We start from the raw sequence: 19409 nt of genomic DNA, 5'->3' as shown, positions 1-19409 counted from the left end.
GACCGTAACGCTCCTTTTGCTGCTGGGCAAATGCAACAGCGCCTTTAACCCGGGCTTTCTTTGGAGTATCGTGATGATAGAAATGAACTTCTGCTTGACGAGCCATCGTACCTATAGGGAAATCAATTAGCTAGCTTGAACAAGCCGGGCGCGCTGATTAAAATAACCTAGAATAAGCCATGATGTCAGCGTTGTTGGTGTTGCAAGGGTGTGCATAAAGATAGCGTTGTGTGCCGATCGTTTGCACTTTCCCTGTTTTTTTGCAGACCGCTTGCCGTAGTCAAAGTGCCAGACTGTGGGGGAGCTTGTTATAATAGTAAGAGAATACTACTAACTAGTTCCAACGGCTTTTCCTATTCGTATCAACCGTAGTCCCAATCGTCATAGCATTAGCGGCTAGCCAATTACATGTGTATCAGTAGAAAAAAGCAATGGCAACGAAACGGCTAGGTGAAATCTCAGACTCTGGCTTGTTACCAGAGTTTCGCCAGCTGTACAAGTTATTACAATCATCACAGAGGAAAAGAACATTGCTCAGGTTTGAGAACCGTAGGGTAAATGGACGTTTATACCATATTGGCTTTATTGTATTTTTTATTAATGTTTTTGGTCATCTCTCGAAAAACTACTTTACAAAGAATAATAAGCTGTTATACACATTTTTCCACAACCGCTGAGAGCAAGTGTGGTAAGTCCATGTAGGCACCGTCTTTTTCCATCTTAAGTGTGTCCAACAAGGCCGGCAACAGGAGCGTTGTCGGGGTTAATATTAGTGTTGGCGAAACCAAGAAGAGAGTTCCAGGTGTTGGCAGTGTCAGCGTTCCTGGTGCCCAGAGCAGAAATCTTAGCCTGGGCAGCTGCAACAGCGGACTTGGCGGCGGCGTTGGCTCCGCAGACGTTGGTGAGCTGGTCGTGGATTCGGTTGGTGATGATGTTGGGGTTGAGGGCCTCCTCCTGGCCTTTGTTGACGAGGGGATCGATAGCCTGGAAGGTGAACTCGGTGTCCTTGCGTCCATCGAGCCCAGCCTCAAATTTCATAGTGGGCACGCAGAGACCGAAATCAAGACCTGCAATAGTGGACTTCACAAATCCGTCAAAGTTACCGGTGACAGCGTTCTTGACGGCACGAGCGCCATTGGAGGGAGATGAGCACGCCAGAGTGCTGCCGCTGCCGGTACAAGTGCCAGCTTGAGCGTTGTTGTTGTTGTTGTTGCCGGAAGAAGCTGCGGCTCCAGAGGACGCCGCAGCATCATTGGAAGCTGCGGCAGTCTGAGAAACAATGGCAGTCCTGGTGATGGTGATCATGGTGGTGGGGATGCCGCATCCTTCTGACTGAACTGCGGTAGCAGCCAGAGCAGTGGTCTTTGCCGCCGCATCGTTGGCAGCCTTTGAGCTGGAGGGTGCTGCGGCTGCGGCTGATCCTCCCGAGGCTTGCTGTTTAGAGCCATCCGCGTTCACAATGGTGAAGTTGGAAAAGCCCTGCTTGATCATGACCTGGGCCACACTAAGGCCATCAGCTGGGAATGGCGTAGTCTTGGAGGCGGCGGCGTTCTTGTTTTCAAGATCTGAGCCAACCACCGCAGGGTCGATCAGAGGGACGACTCCACGGAGCTGGGCAGACTTTGGCAGTGTAGGATCACCGCAGATGGAAGGGACGCTGACAACAAAGGGGTTGAAGTTTTGCTCAGCAGCAACCAGTCCACGGGCAGCTGCAACAGCAGCATCACTTGTACCAAGCTGGGTCAAGATAAGATCGGCCTGGGTGAGCTTTCCGCAGGGGTTGGCGGCAGCAAGGAGGAACTGAATTGAGGTTCCAGCCAGAGTAGCAGCTTGTCCAGGCTGTCCCAAGTTTGTCAATGCGCCAATGGCAGAAATAGCGCCATTGCCCTGTTCTTGGCCGAAGCGGGCTTCAGCTGCAACAGCTAGGAGAACGGAGGCTGCGAGTGACGACTTCATTTTCACTTGTCGGAAATTTTGCCAGTTGTGGTGTTTTTAAACAATGGTATAAAAGCAAAAAAAAAGAGTGTAAAAAATACTTTTACAAAAGAAAAGAAGGTGGGTGAAGAATAAAAACAGAGGCAATCGCACAGCGATGCTTGAGACTCTGAAAAGATGATGAAAAGAAGGGAAAGGATTGAAAGTAGAAGAGAGCGATGATGAACCAGAAACAAGACAGGAAGAAAGGGAAGAAACCTACTCATATATATATGAATTTCTCCTTATACTAGATACTATTGTAAACCCTGGTTTTCAACGGTTGTCAACCGTTTTATTGCCTTGGCACGACCGCACCAGTGTCTCGCAGTCCGCGCGGCAAATGGGGGACAACCGCAATCTGCCCCGCTGTTTCAGGCAAATCTAGAACTATTGGGTCCAACGTAATAAACATGTTCTATCGGTATCCGGAAACCGTTTGTCAGCCGAGGAATAGCTGGTGGTGCCTCGGACATGGCAAAGTACAACTATGTATTTCGTACGTTGGAACAATCTCACAATCTCATCACATGTGCCTTGAGCGAGTGCAAACTAAACGTGAACACAGGGGTACTCGCCATGTCAAAGCCTGCGCACTGACTGCGGCTTTGTGCCCTTGCAGCTTAGAGTAATAAACTATCAAGCGTATTTCAGAAGTTCCTACAAAATGCGCATATTGCTTCCTTTAATTCTGACTCTGTTGGCGCCCATTGCAACTGAATGCGGCTTGAATGGAGTGGTCATGCGCACCAATAGAATCATCGTATGAGCGCAGCTGATTGTTGGCCAACGGCTAGATAAGATGACCATGAAACCAAAATCGTACCAGCTGATGTTGTGTTTATCTACGTGAGCCTCGGAGTTAGATTTTGGAACGATTCAAACAATTCTGAAACCACAAGCTCTCCCATGTCCCGTCATTGAGAGCAAAAGGGGAGGAAACGTTTGACGCTTATTAAAGCTTATACAAGATAAAAATTTAATCCCAGTTTTTCGGATAGCGGCGAGCAATATAGGCTAAATGTACGGGAAGTGGGTAGACAGATCCGTATTTTATCCGCGACATGCTCTGAGCGTTATACGAGAGAAGAAAAACATGAAGGATGACGGAATGGTGGTAGACGTAAAATGAGTGGGAAAAAGAAAGGGGTAGCGAAAATAGACTCTTCTTTTCGTGCTATGCGAACATTACTTGATTGCCAATTTCTTTTGAAATTTGTAGCAATATGTGATGATTATTGAGCGTTATGCTGCTGGCAAGTTTTTGCAATTGCATGTTATTGTTATTTTGTTTCTTACTTTTCATTCACACTCTTCTAGCTAGTACTATTATTATTGACACAATACCATTAATATTACTGTGGGACGGCCTCCACGTCTTCGATGCTAACCTAAAACCCAGTATTCAGAGATCTTGATAAGCCAAGATATAGAGCTCGATTCCCAAAGCAGCAACATACACGTTGCTAAGTGGGGAAAAGGGAGGAAGAAAATGAGTAAATAAGAATAAAATATCTTTATATAAAGGATTGCAAAAAGGATTTCCATAGCTAATTAGTTTTATGGATGTTTTTAGATTGTGTTAGCAGCTTACGAAATTTTGGTTACGAGATGTTTATTTGATCCCCCTCACAGAATCAAGTATCAAACGTAACTACCGCTCATACTTCTTTGATTGGAAACTAGAACACTTTCGTGAGCTCGCAACTACGTTTGCAGTCCTTTGAGATAGCCTTTTAAACTAAATCCTACTACAACTTGATCCTCCTTATTGGTTCGGTATAAGTTCCGCCCTCCTTACCCTGTACTGCCATCTTGTACAATTTTGGATGTGGTTTTTAATTTGCCCCTCCTCATTCTGTTCCTTGTGTAATATGTCTTCTGAATCTTTAACCTATGCATTCTGTTACAGCTTCAATGCCATCACCGTGAAAGAGATGAAGCCAACACTGCTCCCAGTCTTTGCCTCCTCATCCGGTTCCAACTCCAGCCACTAGCACAAGATGAAGTAATCTGGGGTAGCACGGCTAGAATGCCCTGTTTAGGACTAGCCACGTGTATAAGAAGGTTACATTTTCTTCACTGTGGGGATAAACAATTACCACCGACCGTTGCATTTCACAAATCAACTACTAGCAAGCGCTCAAAGTCTATCGTCCAGCTTCCGCTATCAACTGCAGGCCAGGTAGCGTGTACCCGCCATTTTGTGGATGGTCGATATGGAGCCGACAGATGAGAATTCTATTAATAGTAAGAAGCGGAAGCGCTCTACGCATCTTCCCTCACACACGAGGATCCTGGCAGCTTGCGATGCATGCCGGGTCAGCAAGACGCGGTGCGATTCTGGTCGTCCAACGTGCGCAAAATGCGCCGAGCGTGGTGTGCCCTGTCACTATCCAGACAAGGATCCCTTTTCAATGTAAGACATGGTTGACTCTCAATGGGAAGAGTCTGTCTATCATCTATGAGACACTAATGATGCTGTCTCTAGATTCGAGACATGGGGCAAGAAAATCTTGACGGCTGTTGAAGAGCAGGGACGCCTCCTGTCAAGTTTCATAGAAGGCGGTCGGAATGGCCCGCTGTTGCGCCCATTAGACATGGATGGAGACAACCTAGAGACACTGTCGCGAAAAGACACTCCATGGACGCCCATCACTGGCTCAGACATGATACTCAACTGGTCTGTATTTCCACAGGAGAAGCCGGTCGGCACGTTTCCCTCTTCAGAGTATGCGGAGAAGGCAAAGCCATCCAACCTTGGTAGGTGCAAATGCTTGTGCTCTGAAGAAAAATTCGTTGTTTATTGTAAAAATGTAAAAGACACGTTGCAAATATACTAACTGCAAACTCTTACGTGAAAAGAAGCGTCAAATCCGTCACCGGAACGCATGTTTGAGCTGCGAGACATTTATATGACCAAGATCCAAGGCAAAAACCCAATTGTCGATGCTGACCAGCTGGACGCTCACATCAAATATGTGTTGGACAACGGCTTTGGCTGGTCCGCCACTTCGTGCCTCGTACTGTTAGTGTTTGCGCTGGCATCAGTCTGGGGCAATTATCCCGACGATGAGCGACGAACGATAGAATCCGACGAGGAACTGGACCTTTATCCAAGGCAGCGCGTCACAATGGCTGTGCCCGACCACCGCATGAGAGAGTCCCTCATGTATATTACAATGGCGCAGAAACGAATGTCGACGGCGTATTTGGACGATTCGTTGCTCGGCGTGGTGTGTTTTTGTCTCTTTGGGTACGTATCATTATCATTCTTGTTGTTACCGTGTACCCAGGAGTGGCTCTGTGCTGATGGTTGATGCCAGGATGTGGTATCAGTACAACATTGAGCCTATCCCTGGGTGGAAGATGTTTCGCACGGCGTCTATGATGTGGGAAGCGTACAATCTCAAGCACTCTGACGGAAAGACTGAGCGACCAAAACAAGAAGAGAGTATGTTCTGTGGCACACCTGCTAGTTGTCTAGATTGAGGGATACTGACGAGTCTCAAATCATCCAGGTCTTGAACAACGATTATACTGGACGTGTCTGAAGTCTGAATGGTACGATGATCCCATGGTACCTTGAGATGTGAATTCAGGCCAGTTTATGCTCACAATGTTTTATCAGTGAGGTGCGGCACGAACTCAACGGTCTTCCTTCTTGCACGTTACAAGAATCATCATTCCCCTATTCTCTTCCTACGTTCCCAACAATTGAAAGCTTCAGTCCCATGGATCCTCATCAAGAGGCATCTATTATCCAGTCTATCACGAGGTCTTATTACTACTATCTCGCCGAGATATCGCTGCGCCGTCTTCTAAACCGCACTCGCAGCGCTGCCGCCATATTATCACCAACAGTCGACTCACTTACCGCCTCTCAGCTCGCCGACACACTCCAGAAACTCGAGGGCCAGCTACAACAGTGGTTGGACTGTCTGCCTTCAGCTCTCCAGTTCAACATACCGCCCGACTCACGGCCGCCACCGGACGAGCCTGAATTGGTCAAGTTGATGCGTGAGCGGTACGCAGAAGTTCGAGAACTCCTCTGCCGCGCTTACTTGTACATGTGTCTTCACGGCGGCATGCGGCTTACTCGATCTCAGGCCGAAACCTTTGGCGCACACGCCTCATTAGGGTTGAGGCTGAGTATTTACCGGATCCAGACAGAGAATCCATTCTTCCGCCATCCTGGATCTTGGGGAGCCTGTCGCGTGCGGTTCAACCATGCTCTGTGTCTTATTGCAGCGTATCGAGGTAAGCAGGCCGGCATTGAGTCTGCGGCGCATGTGGTTGTGCCGCCACTGTGGAGGGAGTGCGTGGGTCTTGTCCAAGAGAGGCTGCATATATGGAGCGATCAAGGAGGAGGTATTAGGGAGCTGGGTATGTTATTAGATTGGCTGATGGAACAGTAAGGCATTGGATATGAGAATGGAATACGGTTGCAGCAAATGCAGAGTTGTGGTACACGCTCTTGGCTTAAAAATATGAAATTGGGAGCGCCTATATTTTAATGTAATATATGTAATGAAATCTTCTATTACTATAAGACCCTCTATTCTATCAATGTAACCCTAAATATCTATCCGACATTTATACCCTGCATCCTGCAGATTACTGTTGTATAGTCTATTATTATTCCTACAAGCCAAGCCAGAATCGAGTCTCAGGCACAATCAATCTCCCTTTGCCCAAGATTTCCTGGCTCGACGTCCCGATCAAGACGTCGTAAGTCCCCTTCTCGCTCTTCCACATACTCTCAATCTCGTCCCAGAAGCTGGTGGCATACTGGTCTATGGGGATCTGCACTTCCTTCTCTTCGCCTGCTTCCAGAAATACTTTCTCAAACCCGTGCAATTCTTTCGTTGGTCGGTGAGTTGGCGAGTTAGGAGCTGAGATGTATAGCTGGAGGACCTGCGCCGCAGCAACTGCGCTGGTATTTTTGATCTTTACAATGGCCATGCTGGAATGGCCTGGGCGGAGCACCTCTGGAACTGTCTTGACAGCAGAGTCTGGAAGCTCAAAGGTGGCATAAGAAAGCCCGTGTCTGCAGCAGCGGTATCAGTTAGTGACGAAGCGTGTGAAAGTAGCCTTGAAATCTTACCCGAATGGAAACAACACCTCCCTCCCCGTCTTCTCGTAGAACTTGTAGCCAACAAACACATCCTCTCCATACAACACTCGACCGCCGACACTGGCGTAGTTGAGATATGCCGGATTATGCTTCACGTCGATTGGCCACGAGAGAGGTAATTTCCCCGAGGGGCTGACAGAGCCAAAGATGACATCTGATATGCCATGGCCAGTCTCATTGCCTCCATACCACGCCTGAATGATGGCTCTTGCTTTGTGTGCCCAGGACATGGTGACTGGAGTGCCCGATTGGTTGACGACAACTGCGTTTGGCGCAGCGTCGAGGACTTGCGAGATCATATCGTCAACTCCAGGCGGCAAGTCCATGTGTGGACGATCAAAGCCCTCAGACTCCCATTCGCCACTCAGCCCCGTGCAGATGATGGTGTAGTCTGCCTCTGATGCTGCCTGAACGGCGCGTGCAATCATCTCCTGAGGACTTCCCCTCAGACAAGCGCCGAGATGAACGGCTCCACCTCCAAAGTTGACCATGCCGGTGGTTTCCATCTTGGTGGTGTTGGCAGATCCAAATTCAAGCCGGAGCTTATATGTTTTGCCGCCGATTAGCTCCTTGGATCCAATCTTCTCGGTGGTTCCCTTGCCAAAGAAGGCTGTTCCTCGGGTCTGGTGAGTGGTGTTGTCAATGAGGAGCTCGTCGTCGATATATAAATCTGCAGTTCCGAACACGCTAAGACCAAAGTCCCATGTGCCGGTTGCGGTTGGAATGAAGTCTCCGAGTAATGTTCCCCAGAACATGGCTCTGTTTAGAGTTGGGATGGCGTTGTAATCCATAAGCTGGAACGCGGTCGAAGAAACATTCTCTGTGCCGAGAAGCTGTCTATTGACGAGAGTAATAGGATCGTTGTAGAAATTGATTATCGCGTTGTGTATCATTGCTTCAATGACCGGAAGCATTTGGTGTGCGTACGCACCCACTTCGTGAGTGATGGAGGCGTTTGGCACAGCTTCCGCAACAGCATCATAGAGGGAAACCGAGTAATAGGGCAGCAATGAGGCGCTGCCGCCTCCAGAGATGGCCGGCAACCGTACGTGGGAGCCAATGAGGGCTATCTTGCCTGCTGTTTTGGGCAGAGGCAATAGAGAATTGTCGTTTTTGAGAAGCACGATACTGCTGCTGCAAACCTGGCGATTCAAAGCGCGGTCCTCTGCAAAGTCGCGCCCTCTCTCCACCTCAGACACCTTGAGCTCCCCGGCTTTTTGGGCGAATTTCAACACCCTTCGAGCCCTCTCGTCAATGGTGGACATTTTGAGGAGACGTGCCTGTAGAGCAGATTCGATGTATTTGCCCCGATATCTTGAGACACCGGGCATCTCGAGATCAAGACCAGCGTTTATGGCGTCAATGGTCGTATAGGTTCCGTACCAATCGCTAACAATGAGCGGATCCCACTTCCACTCTGATCGAATAATTCCTTGAAGCATCTCTTCACTATCGGCGACATGACCGCCGTTTACCTTGTTGTAGGAAGTCATCATGGCTCCCGGTTTGGCATCTCGGGCCACAATTTGAAACGGCCGCAGATATACCTCTCGCAGAGCCCGTGGAGTAATGAGGCAGTCCACTGCTCGTCTCTCATGCTCTTGGTCGTTGCCTACAAAGTGCTTCACGCAGGAAGTGACTCCTGTACTCTCACAACCAAGAATCATGGAAGCGGCAAGGATGCCAGAAAGATAAGGGTCTTCTGAAAAGGACTCAAAGCCACGACCACCCAGCGGCGATCTGGGTGTGTTGATTGTAGGGCCCAGCCAGCAGTGTGCGCCTTTGGCGATGCATTCATCTCCCAAGAGCTTTCCGGCTCTCTTCAACAGCGGCTTGTCCCAAGTGGCTGCCAGGGCTGTTCCACACGGTAAGCAAGCAGCAGGCACTCCGGCAAAGAACTTTGTGCCGCGGATGCCATTTGGGCCATCAGTAAAACGTATGGATGGCACGTTGTGCTTTGGGATGGGAAATGTGTGCCAGAAGTCAATGCCTAATCCCAAATTAGTAATAGGATTCGCTAGGTTGAGCCTTTTAGGACTTACCGGAAAGAAGCGCAATTTTCTCGTTTTGTGTTAGTTGAGACAAGACAGTCTCTACGTCAAAGTTCATCTTCGCCTCTGGATGCCACTCGCCCATGGTGAGATTATTAAAAGAATGTACCTTGTCTATGGACAGCAAAAAATAAAGGCACACAAGCCGGAGAGAAAGAGACAAGTAAAGGAAAGAGAAAAATGCGGTTGTTATAAATCTTATTGCTTTCGGGATATTTTGGGGATCCAGTTTAATAGACCACGTTTAAACTGGGAAACGCGGACGCTCCCCATAGAGGGGCGGACCATTCTAGCCTCAACTCCAAACCAACAACATGGAAATAACAAAACGGGGAAAACTAATTCATCTTCATGCACGGGGAACTGCCGGCCAAAAGCTTACCGACTTTAAGCTGACTGTGGGGTTACGAGCTTAAAGTCTCGCCATTGACTTCAAATAGCCCCGGGGAGTCTCCCCGATGGATACCCCAGACTTACTCCGCGATTTTGAGGGGAAGAAAAGACTAGCGAGCTACCAAACCCTTGGCGCAACTCACACCAGGCTAGCTTGTCTTGGCAAAGCCATGACTGGTGGATGTGGATAGTTCGATATTTTGCCAGGAATTGGTCATGGGCTCACTTTCGTGGCGGTTGTCCAGAACCAGAGTCTCAGATAAAAGGGAGCATGAATTCTCGTGAAATCTTTCCAGGTCACCATCTCTATCAGCCAAGCTGTTCATTATAGCACGAGCAGGCACCATGGGTTTCCTCAAGCCTGATACCAAAGCGACGGGGGCTTCAGAGCCCATCGTGACCACCATCGCGAATGAGGACAAAGTAGGATGGTACAGGAAGCCAAACCTGAGATATCTCTACTTGATCCTCTTTCCAGCGTGTATGGGAATCGAACTCACGTCTGGATTTGACTCCCAGATGATCAATGCTCTTCAGATTGTCCCTTCTTGGGTAAAGTGTATGAGCCCCCTTCTCCCTTCATCTGTTGGGCTAGCATGCTGACCGACTTGAAGACTTTGATAATCCACAAGGATCCCTCAAGGGCATCATTGCAGCAGCTTATTCTCTTGGAGCAATTTTGTCTCTTCCTTTTATCCCAATCGTCAACGACAGATTTGGCAGACGCTGGTCTATCGTGGGAGGCTCAGTTATCATGATCATAGGAGCGTTGATTCAAGGATTTTCTCAGCATGGTCAGTTGGCTTTGAGTATCAATTGGCATACATGTCATCTAATAATACGTTTGAAATAGTTGCCATGTATATCATCGCTCGAATCATCCTCGGCTTTGGAATTCCGACTTGCATCGTGTCCGGCTCATCTTTGATTGGTGAACTCAGCTACCCGAAAGAGCGAGCGATCCTCACCTCCTTATTCAACGTTTCATATTTTATCGGCCAGATTGTTGCAGCTGGCATTACGTTCGGCACGAACAGCATTCCCAACAACTGGGGATGGCGCATACCTTCTTTACTGCAGATGGTCCCATCTATTCTACAGATTGTATTTGTCTTCCTATTGCCCGAAAGCCCTCGATGGCTTGTCACAAAAGGCCGCAGTGAGGAGGCCAATGAAATTCTGATCAAGTATCACGCCGAGGGCGACCGAGACTCTGAATTTGTCCATGCAGAGATGGCACAGATTGAAGCCACAATTGAGCTTGAGGCTGAATCGTCCAAGAGAAGCTGGCTCTCCCTCTTCGAAACCGCAGGCATGAGGCGACGAACATTGATATCTTCGTTCCTCGGCTTGTTTACTCAGTGGTCCGGTAATACTCTCATCTCATATTACCTTGGTGATCTCCTTGCAATGATTGGGCAGACAGACTCTGTCTTTAAGCAGAAAATCAACGTCGCCATAGCCTGCTGGTCATTGTTCTGTGGTGTCACGGTGTCTCTGCTTGTCAATCGTTTCAACCGTCGAACCATGTACCTTACGTGCACGATCAGCTTGCTCGTGGTATACATCTGCTGGACTGTGACAATGCAGCAGAGCATCAAGGCTAATAATCTTGGGATCACTAACAAAGCTGCGGGTGCTGCCACCATTTTCTTCATCTTTGCATATCAGCCTTGTTATAACATCGGATACAACGCACTCACGTATACATACATGGTTGAGTTGTGGCCGTACATTGAGCGGTCCAAGGGAATCTCAGTGTTCCAGCTGTTTGGGCGACTTGCTGGATTTTTCGCTACTTTTGTGAACCCAATTGGCTTGCAGAATATTAGCTGGAGATGGCTGATTGTCTATTGCTGCTGGTTGGCATTTGAGATTGTTTTCGTCTGGTTCATGTTCCCTGAGACGGCTGGTCGCACCTTGGAAGAGCTGACCTTTTGTAAGTCTTATCTGCGGCTTCCATCCATTCTCTTTGTTTGACTTTTAGTTTGTCTCGTCTTACTAATGGTTTCTTTTGCAGTGTTCGAAGATAAAACCCTGGCAGACCAGGCAGTCATGGCAGTCGAGAAAGCCGTGCACCATGAGGATATGGGTGCAAAAGCCATTGAACTTGGCGAGGTGCAGCAGATTGAAAAGACTGCAAGCAATGTGGCTGCGCATAGCGTCAAGGTATAGGGAGAAGGTTAAAGTGTGCTATATTTGAAGATGACTGTTTGAGAAATTTGAGCGGACAATGTCCATGTTGATTTGCATTCAGAGTGCTATGTAATAATTAATTCAATTAAAATGACGCTTCATAAAGCTATAGTCAAGTTCACAACGCGTCTGAAACTGTACTTTCGTTTCTTGACAGACAACTGCCACATCGTATCCATTCGAATTACCGCTATTCTCGCAAATCCTGCAGCCAGATTAGACTGACTGCCCCACAAACGGCAAACTTTCAGGCCATCCTTGTAATAATCACCGCCGCGCTATAATTGGCCACTCGCAAAAACTTGCAGCCAGCTGCTAGATTATGGTTCCAGAACGCTATAGCCCTCCTTTGCTGAATCTAGAATAACCCGTTGTAGATACATGGCGCACAGGAACAAGTCTTCAGCCTTGTGTTGTGAATTTATGCCACAACCTTATCTCGCGCAAAGTTTCCATGAGCCTGCCTCTCTTACCAATGCACCTTGCACCTTGCGACTTGTGTATGCGTGCCTCTTTTGCTATCTTCGCGCGATGTATGCGGTATAGAGAAGAGCTACAAGATACCTCAGAGGCTGAACTTATGGGGAGCGTAGTAATAATAAATTGATAATCGCCCCAGAGGCCGTATCGCTGCGATGGAAGTATATATAGCCTGTCATCCAGGGATGAAAGGAGATTTGGCATGTCGTAGCTCATCATTGGATCATAAAGTATCATTGTATCAATCTTTGTTCACCTAATTTCTAAACATCCGGCACATTCGAAAATCCAAATGGAACTTCACCTGGCTCCTTACGCTGCTCTTACCTCCGCTCTTGAGCGGCTCGACTATAGCGGCAAGACCATATTAATCACAGGAGGCGGCCATGGTATGGGCGTCGATATGTGCCGATCGTTTGCTGCCCGGAAGTCTTCTCACATTATTATTGTTGGTCGTAACGAGACTCGGATCAAGGCCAGCGCTCAAAGGCTCACTGCAGAGTTCCCGGCTACTCGCTTCACGCCCATCACCGCCGACATCTCGTCCAAAGATGATGTCAAAATGCTTTTTGAGAGCTTTGTGGACTCCCCTGATGTTCTCGTCAACAACGCCGGGTACATGCCAGTCCCCGAAAAGTTCCAAGACGCCGATCTCGACGAGTGGTGGTCTGGCTATACAACCAATGTCTTTGGCACTGTTCTAGTGACTCAGACCTATCTCAAACACCGGGATACTAAAGCCTCAAACACTGGCCCCGGAGTTATTATTACTTTAAATACCATCGCCTCTTACTCGTTTAATATGCCTTCTCTCAGCGCCTACGGCTCAAGCAAAGCCGCCCTTGCTCGCTGGCTAGAAATTGCTTCACACGATGTCCCACAGGAAGTTGCTCGCTTCATCTCCCTTCATCCCGGCGCTGTGGCCACCGATATGGGTCATAAGGCTGGCATCATCGATACACTGGCTGTTACTGAGGCTGCGCTGACTGGCGATTTTACTGCCTGGTTAGCTTCTGATGAGGCTAGCTTTTTAGCTGGGCGTTTTGTCTGGGCTAACTGGGATTGCGAACAGCTAATCAGCCGCAAGCAAGAAATTTTGGAGGAGAATCTATTTCGAACTTCACTTACTGGTGTCGATTCAAGCCCTTTCGTGTAAATCTATTAGTGTCCCCTGCACGGAATATGCCATAAATGCGACATATAAAATTGAATAGGCCTATGTTCATATTAAAAATTCCCTTGGAGTATTTTTCTGTAGCTGTTGCTTTGTTAAATAACTAAAACGTGTGTCTCAGCAGCATAAATTTAAAATATAGTCTTATTTTCCGTCGTGTTCTTAATGTCTGGGGAGGCTGACCCTGTTACTATAGATACAGCAAATTATCTTTACTTTGTGATTTTATTCTAACACATGTATAAATCACTCGGATAAATTGCTACCACTGTAGCGAAATGAATTGTCGCCAAATACGTGCCAACCGGACTTTATTCCTCTAATACTTAACACCGGGGGTATTGTTATCGGCGTTAGGGGCTATTGGACAGTGGCCCATATATTCCTGTTGGTTGGCATAACTTGCATTATCTCCGTACCTAGTGACGTGACGTTGTACTGCCTATGAAATGTAGTTAAAAAAGTTGTCTTTATATAATATTCTTTTCATATCTCTTCTTTTTATAAATATATTTACCAATATACTCTGATAGATAGAGTGAAATTGTCTTTCCAAGACAATATGCGTGAATATAACACCGACACTACCAGCGATGACCTCCTAAATGACCTTTCTGGAGACATTAAGGGCAAGGTTGTACTAACTACTGGCGTCTCTCCCGGTACCTTGGGAGGCTTCTTTGTTGAGACAATTGCCAAGGCTCAACCTTCAACGCTGATTCTTGCTGGTCGCAACGAAGAGAGGACACAGAAAACCGCCAGTGCAATTCAAGCAGCCTATCCTGATATCAAGATCTATACACTTCAGCTTAATCTTAGTTCTTTAGCCGCTGTTCGAGAAGCTGCCGCCACTGTTAACTCTTGGCAACACACCCCTGTTATTGATGTCCTTGTAAATAATGCTGGGTTAATGGCGACCGATTTCTCTTTAACCGTCGATGGATACGAGACCCAGTTTGCAAGCAATCATTTAGGGCATTTCTTATTTACGAACCTTATTATGGAAAAGCTCTTGGCCTCGAAATCTCCTCGTGTCGTTAATATTTCCAGTGATGGCCATCGTCTTAGCCCCATCCGATGGGCTGACTATAATTTTAGTGTATGTGTGTGTTCATATTGTTATTAGAGTAATGGCTGACCCACTTGACTTTCTAGAATGGCGAAACATACAACAGATGGCGTGCATACGGCCAATCAAAAACAGCAAACATACTGATGGCGATTTCTTTGGCGGAGAAATTAGGACCCAAACACGGGTTAACAGCTTTTAGCCTTCATCCAGGTGTTATAAGTACCAGTTTAGGCGCGCATCTTGACTTTTCGGTCGAAATGGGTGAATTGGGTAAGTTTCTGTTTAACGACTAATTGCATCTACGGCATCTAATAATATTTCGTAGCGGCTGTCGATAAATCTTTGGGAAATGCTGAGGGATGGGCGGAGTTCAAGTGGAAGACCCCGGAGAGAGGAGTGGCTACCCACATCTACGCAGCTTTTGAACCCAGTCTTAAAGGTATTTTCTTGTTAATATCAATATAAAAGTGTCTGAGTAACTGCTAAAATTCTTAACAGAGCGGAACGGCGCATACTTGGAAGACTCACATGTTGCGGATCCATATACAAATACCATTAAGCCATGGGCCACAAGCAGTATCGAGGCTGACCGTCTTTGGAAGCTAAGCGAAAAACTTGTTGGTAAGGAGTTTCAGTACTAAATGTAGAGTTATAGTGGTTTGTAGATTATGTGTCTAATGTAATTAAATTCTTCATATAAGTATTTGAAGACTTGTGTAACAATTTCGCAGCTGAACTTGGCATTACAACAAGCCGAGAGAATTTATAACATATATCAATGTTTGTGAGAAGGTTCTAGTATAACCCCAGTCCAAGATAACTCGGATATTGCAAATTGAAGGACAAGATAGTTTATTTTCGTTAAAATTGAGTTTTGGTGAAATTTAGCAGAACGCGTCTATAATCCAAGCACACTACTGCATTTTATATCATCGTGCATTATCATCATCCAAGCCATGCCGGCCCCTCTTCTTTCTGCCAGCATCTATATATGAGGCGTTCTCGTCAAGCCGTTTTAAATCATTATTGAGAATTCCACGCAATCGCCAGAGAAACAGCTTGAGTGCTCGTGAAAATAGTGCCCTGAGTTTGTCCAGTTGGAACGGCTGATGCATAAAATTTGGCGGATCCCTGGAAAGTCAAGTGCGTACCATCGTAAGCAAAGCTACTCGCAGTAGAGACAGAGGCACCACAACTCAAGGAAGAGTCGCTCAGAATAGCACACTTTCCTTTGCTTGAGCTAAGTGAAAAGGTAGTGCCATCAGAATTTGGGGTAGCAGTGTAGGTAGCTGGAGTACCGCCGGCGCGATACCATGCTCCGCTGCTGATCAGGAACCCATCGCTAGTCGTGCTGGAGGTATCGACATATAGGTATCCCTTGCCTGACAAGACTCCTGCAGGAGTGGTAGATGCCGCGCCAGTGCTTTTTGTACTTGTAGATATGGCAGAAGCTGTCTTGGATGTCGTTGTAGTTGTGCCGGTACCCGATTTGGGCAGATATTTGATGCCGGTCTTGGGGCAAGTGGAAGCAGAGCCAACAGGGTCAACAGGGGTGAACGTGCCGGTTTGAACAGAACCACGGACGTTGTATTGATACCATAGCTCATCAAGCTCGCCATTGCTGTTACAGTTGATAATCACGTTGTGGCCGTGGTGAGCTGTGAGGGCAGCCTGGATGGCAGCCAAAGTATAGGTGGCGGTTTTTGAAGGCACGATTCCAGCTGCGGCAAGCCAATCGTATGAAGGAAGGGTTTGGAACAAGCTCACAGCTCGCGTGAAGAAATCAGGTACTTCTTGGGTGGGCTGATAGTTGGTATAACACTCAGGATCAAGTGTGCTGATGCATGTAGCGTGCTTGCCAAATTCATGCTCCCAAAAGCTCTCGTCATTGCCTTGGTAGTCCTTCCAATATGTTTGCATAAACGCAAGCGTAGAAGGGGCTGCCTTTGCCAAAATTGCTGTTATATTGGTATACTCCCTTGAGGTATCGCAGTATTGGGAAAAAGTTCCATCACAGTTATCAGGCCTGTTTAGGAGGTCAGTTAAGCAGCAAACGGGAGCATCAATCGCGCTATTTAGAGCTTTTTACCAAAGGCCGTGGACAGTCCATGAGTTATTGGGACCCGTTGATGGATTGGTGTCCCAAAATTGTGTGAGAAGAAGTTGGCCACCCGGATAATTGAAGCAGCAAGTATTGGAGACAGCGGTGGTATTCTGGCAACTCAGTGGCAAGTTTGTTGGACATGACACTGAGGCTGCCACCGCAGATCCGGCAGCCCAGGCGGCCCCGAAGATTAGATGCCGTAACGCCATTTTGGTCAAGGATAAGTTTGAGTTTGACAAAGAGATTTCTCAGATGATTCTCAATATGAGTATGGCTTACCCCTCTTATACTTTGTTAACCTGAAACATTTTCTTGGACATGGCCTGGCCCGCATTTGCTATCTATTGAGAGCTGATAACTGCATTCACACACCGACGTTCTGCCAAGAGTTTGGCGGCTTTCTCCACACAAGGGCATTTCGAACTTCCCTATGCAGGCTAGCTAGATGATTGAAGACGAAAACTTTTGACTGGGCTATAGTGCTATCTTTTGGTGTAAGTCTTTGATTCAAGTGCTTTTGCCTATAGCGCTTACACTAGTCTAAGCAAATCAATTAGCACACGTGGCTGATTGGTCGGATGTGGCTGCAGCTGATAAAAAAAGTTCCTCATAAAGTCCGGAAGAATCGCCCAAAGAAGCATCTCAAAGAGCAACTATATTGTAGAGCTAGAGCGTTGTGGTAAAGTGTGATTATATCTTATGAAATCGAAATGAGACATTTCATGAGCAATTGCTATTGAAAAGAATCTTTGCAAACGTCTACAAGCAGAATTTGCTTTGGCCGCGATACAAATTTAACGGTGATCATATCTTCAGATTGCCTCCAGGCTTTTAGCCTTAATTATAAGCTTGATCTACAAAGACGGATGGATGCACAGGACTATTTTAGATCAAAATCACCCATATAGTATCGGAACTGCGATTTCACTGTCAACCTTAAGAGCCCATCGTGGAGTAAACCTTTCGCATGCTTGCCTCCATGGAATAGTAATAACGGCCCTTGATGTTACAGTCGGTGTTTTGGGATCCCAGTTTTAGTATTCAAGGAAATCGAGAAAAGACTTTAGCTCAGCATTGAACCGCGCAGGCTTATCTCTAAAGGACCAATGACCGGCTCCTGGAACCGTGACTAATCTAATTCCGTACTCAAACCGAGCCTCGAGGCTATTGAGCATAGCCGGACTAAAGTATGGGTCAAGCTCTCCCCAGATAATGCTGCTAGGAACTCTTTCAGCCAAGCCTTCCGTGCTGAGGTCTTGCCCATACGGAGGCGCAGGAAAATTTTCGTTGTAAAAGTCGAGCATCCCATAGAGAGGGGATTTTTTGCATGTGTTCTGCAATCTCATCGCGGTATGTTTCGTTTAAGATGCGCTGGACTATGGTAGATATGTTTTTTGGCTGCCCTAGCTGGTATGCATAATATGGTATTGTGTATTCAGATAGTTGTTGCTGGTAGCTGTCAAACTCTATTAACGGGAGGAAAACTGGGATGATTGGAGAGTTAACCATAACCAGGGCCTTCAACATGTCCGTATGTGCCGAAGCAAACTTTTGCACGACAACGCCTCCAACATCGTGACCCACAATGACAGCCGATGCTTTACCAGTTGCTTTTATCACCGCCAACATGTCGGAAACATAGGCATCTGCAGCATAATATTCCTTCTTAGTGGGACATCGCTGGGTGGATACCCGCGTAGTGTGGGAGTTACAACAGCATATTTTTTTGCGAATTCTTGGATTTGAAAAGTATTCCAGGTTGTTTCTCTGTCTGGGAAACCGTGTTGCAAAATTAAAAGAGGACCAGAACCGTATGACCGGTAATGGATCTTCACACCATCGTTATCAACGAAATTCTCGTGGCCATTAATGCGCCCATTTGCTGCTGACGCAATATTAGTGCTACGGGCACATGCTCCCACCAATGCCAGGCCTATTCAAAAGTCGATAGCTAAAATCACACATATGAGGACAGTTTGGATGCAACATACACTCCAGAAAGCTTTTTTTAGCACTTATCGTCGTGCCGTAGTGTGTCTTGGAGGGGCAAGTGAATTTTGAAGCTAGAAAAGGCGTACAACCTTGATTCGAATTGGTCAGGATGCGTTGGGCAATGTAAGAGTTCTAGACGTCAATCCAAATAGATAACTATTGTTCAATCAGATATGAGATCACTTAAGGGACGAATGGAGTATAAATAGCTACGACTACAATGAAAATTTTGGCCTTGTAGTAGTTTATTGTTAATCAATATGGATACTGTATTTGGAATCATAGTCGCGAGTAGTCGATGTGCAAGTTGACAACTCGACGTAGAGACAAAATTATAAATACGCAAATTAAGCCAGCACCTGGTGGATGCATGCCTACAAACGGTTTTCTAGCTACGAGATCGAAAATAAAGTATAGTACATAATATGCCATGAGCTGAGTTTCGACCATCTCTATAAAAGTTATAGAATTAAATTGAATAGCTCGTTTAGCGGTCCATTAGCTTGTATGCATTTACCTTTCCCTTCATTCGTGATCCGTAATGTGGTCCTTGGGCAGTCAATTACAGAAGAGTAGCCAAAGATTTAACGAACAACGGTAGAAATAACTGTGTAACCCGACAAAATGTCTCAGCGTTATTCAAGTAATTTAGTAATTACTCATCGCATGTAGTATGTATCTGTGTATATCATATAACTTTAGCAATATGTTTCCTAATCACCACACTCAATGCTACTCTGCTGTGACACTCATATTAGTATCTCACCTGTGGTAGTTAGCCGCATTACACATCAGTGGGTAGCCGCTGGAGATGGTATTTCTAAATAGGAGATGCG

At 46.7% G+C, this 19409-nt stretch overlaps 8 protein-coding genes across 8 annotated transcripts; 4 read left to right on the top strand and 4 right to left on the bottom strand.

Moving 5' to 3' along the window:
• Window positions 1–533: 533 nt before the first annotated feature.
• TrAFT101_000178 (uncharacterized protein) lies at window positions 534–2137 on the bottom strand. Its single transcript, XM_024908960.2, has one exon. It carries the CDS (start codon window positions 1954–1956, stop codon window positions 721–723), a length of 1236 nt encoding a protein of 411 aa, XP_024755889.1. The 5' UTR covers window positions 1957–2137; the 3' UTR covers window positions 534–720.
• Window positions 2138–4100: 1963 nt separating this feature from the next.
• On the top strand, window positions 4101–6481 carry TrAFT101_000177 (uncharacterized protein). The gene is made up of 6 exons (XM_024910302.2): window positions 4101–4393; window positions 4466–4737; window positions 4840–5230; window positions 5301–5428; window positions 5496–5538; window positions 5606–6481. The coding sequence occupies exons 1-6, from the start codon at window positions 4185–4187 to the stop codon at window positions 6390–6392; spliced, it is 1830 nt and encodes a 609-aa protein (XP_024755888.2). The 5' UTR covers window positions 4101–4184; the 3' UTR covers window positions 6393–6481.
• A 44-nt stretch (window positions 6482–6525) lies between these two features.
• On the bottom strand, window positions 6526–9466 carry TrAFT101_000176 (uncharacterized protein). Its single transcript, XM_024901260.2, has 3 exons — window positions 9154–9466; window positions 7082–9101; window positions 6526–7024 (listed from the first exon to the last, which is right to left on the bottom strand). The coding sequence occupies exons 1-3, from the start codon at window positions 9245–9247 to the stop codon at window positions 6619–6621; spliced, it is 2520 nt and encodes an 839-aa protein (XP_024755887.2). The 5' UTR covers window positions 9248–9466; the 3' UTR covers window positions 6526–6618.
• Window positions 9467–9706: 240 nt separating this feature from the next.
• TrAFT101_000175 (uncharacterized protein) lies at window positions 9707–11880 on the top strand. Its single transcript, XM_024902824.2, has 4 exons — window positions 9707–10114; window positions 10170–10349; window positions 10409–11494; window positions 11576–11880. The coding sequence occupies exons 1-4, from the start codon at window positions 9901–9903 to the stop codon at window positions 11728–11730; spliced, it is 1635 nt and encodes a 544-aa protein (XP_024755886.1). The 5' UTR covers window positions 9707–9900; the 3' UTR covers window positions 11731–11880.
• A 643-nt stretch (window positions 11881–12523) lies between these two features.
• On the top strand, window positions 12524–13387 carry TrAFT101_000174 (putative secondary metabolism biosynthetic enzyme; the record flags this gene model as incomplete). The annotated part of the gene is made up of 1 exon (XM_024901259.2): window positions 12524–13387. The coding sequence occupies one exon, from the start codon at window positions 12524–12526 to the stop codon at window positions 13385–13387; it is 864 nt and encodes a 287-aa protein (XP_024755885.1).
• A 580-nt stretch (window positions 13388–13967) lies between these two features.
• TrAFT101_000173 (uncharacterized protein) lies at window positions 13968–15118 on the top strand (the record flags this gene model as incomplete). The annotated part of the gene is made up of 4 exons (XM_024901293.2): window positions 13968–14504; window positions 14561–14747; window positions 14803–14916; window positions 14976–15118. The coding sequence occupies 4 exons, from the start codon at window positions 13968–13970 to the stop codon at window positions 15116–15118; spliced, it is 981 nt and encodes a 326-aa protein (XP_024755884.2).
• A 169-nt stretch (window positions 15119–15287) lies between these two features.
• On the bottom strand, window positions 15288–16906 carry TrAFT101_000172 (uncharacterized protein). Its single transcript, XM_024907077.2, has 2 exons — window positions 16567–16906; window positions 15288–16503 (listed from the first exon to the last, which is right to left on the bottom strand). The coding sequence occupies exons 1-2, from the start codon at window positions 16788–16790 to the stop codon at window positions 15501–15503; spliced, it is 1227 nt and encodes a 408-aa protein (XP_024755883.2). The 5' UTR covers window positions 16791–16906; the 3' UTR covers window positions 15288–15500.
• Window positions 16907–17615: 709 nt separating this feature from the next.
• On the bottom strand, window positions 17616–17927 carry TrAFT101_000171 (uncharacterized protein; the record flags this gene model as incomplete). Its single annotated transcript, XM_024906268.2, has 1 exon — window positions 17616–17927. The coding sequence occupies one exon, from the start codon at window positions 17925–17927 to the stop codon at window positions 17616–17618; it is 312 nt and encodes a 103-aa protein (XP_024755882.2).
• Window positions 17928–19409: the final 1482 nt, after the last annotated feature.

The sequence above is a fragment of the Trichoderma asperellum genome, chromosome 1 (assembly GCF_020647865.1).
Source record: "Trichoderma asperellum chromosome 1, complete sequence".
NCBI lineage: Eukaryota > Fungi > Ascomycota > Sordariomycetes > Hypocreales > Hypocreaceae > Trichoderma > Trichoderma asperellum.
Note: the sequence above shows the minus strand (reverse complement) of the source record. Positions and strands in the feature narration are given on the sequence as shown.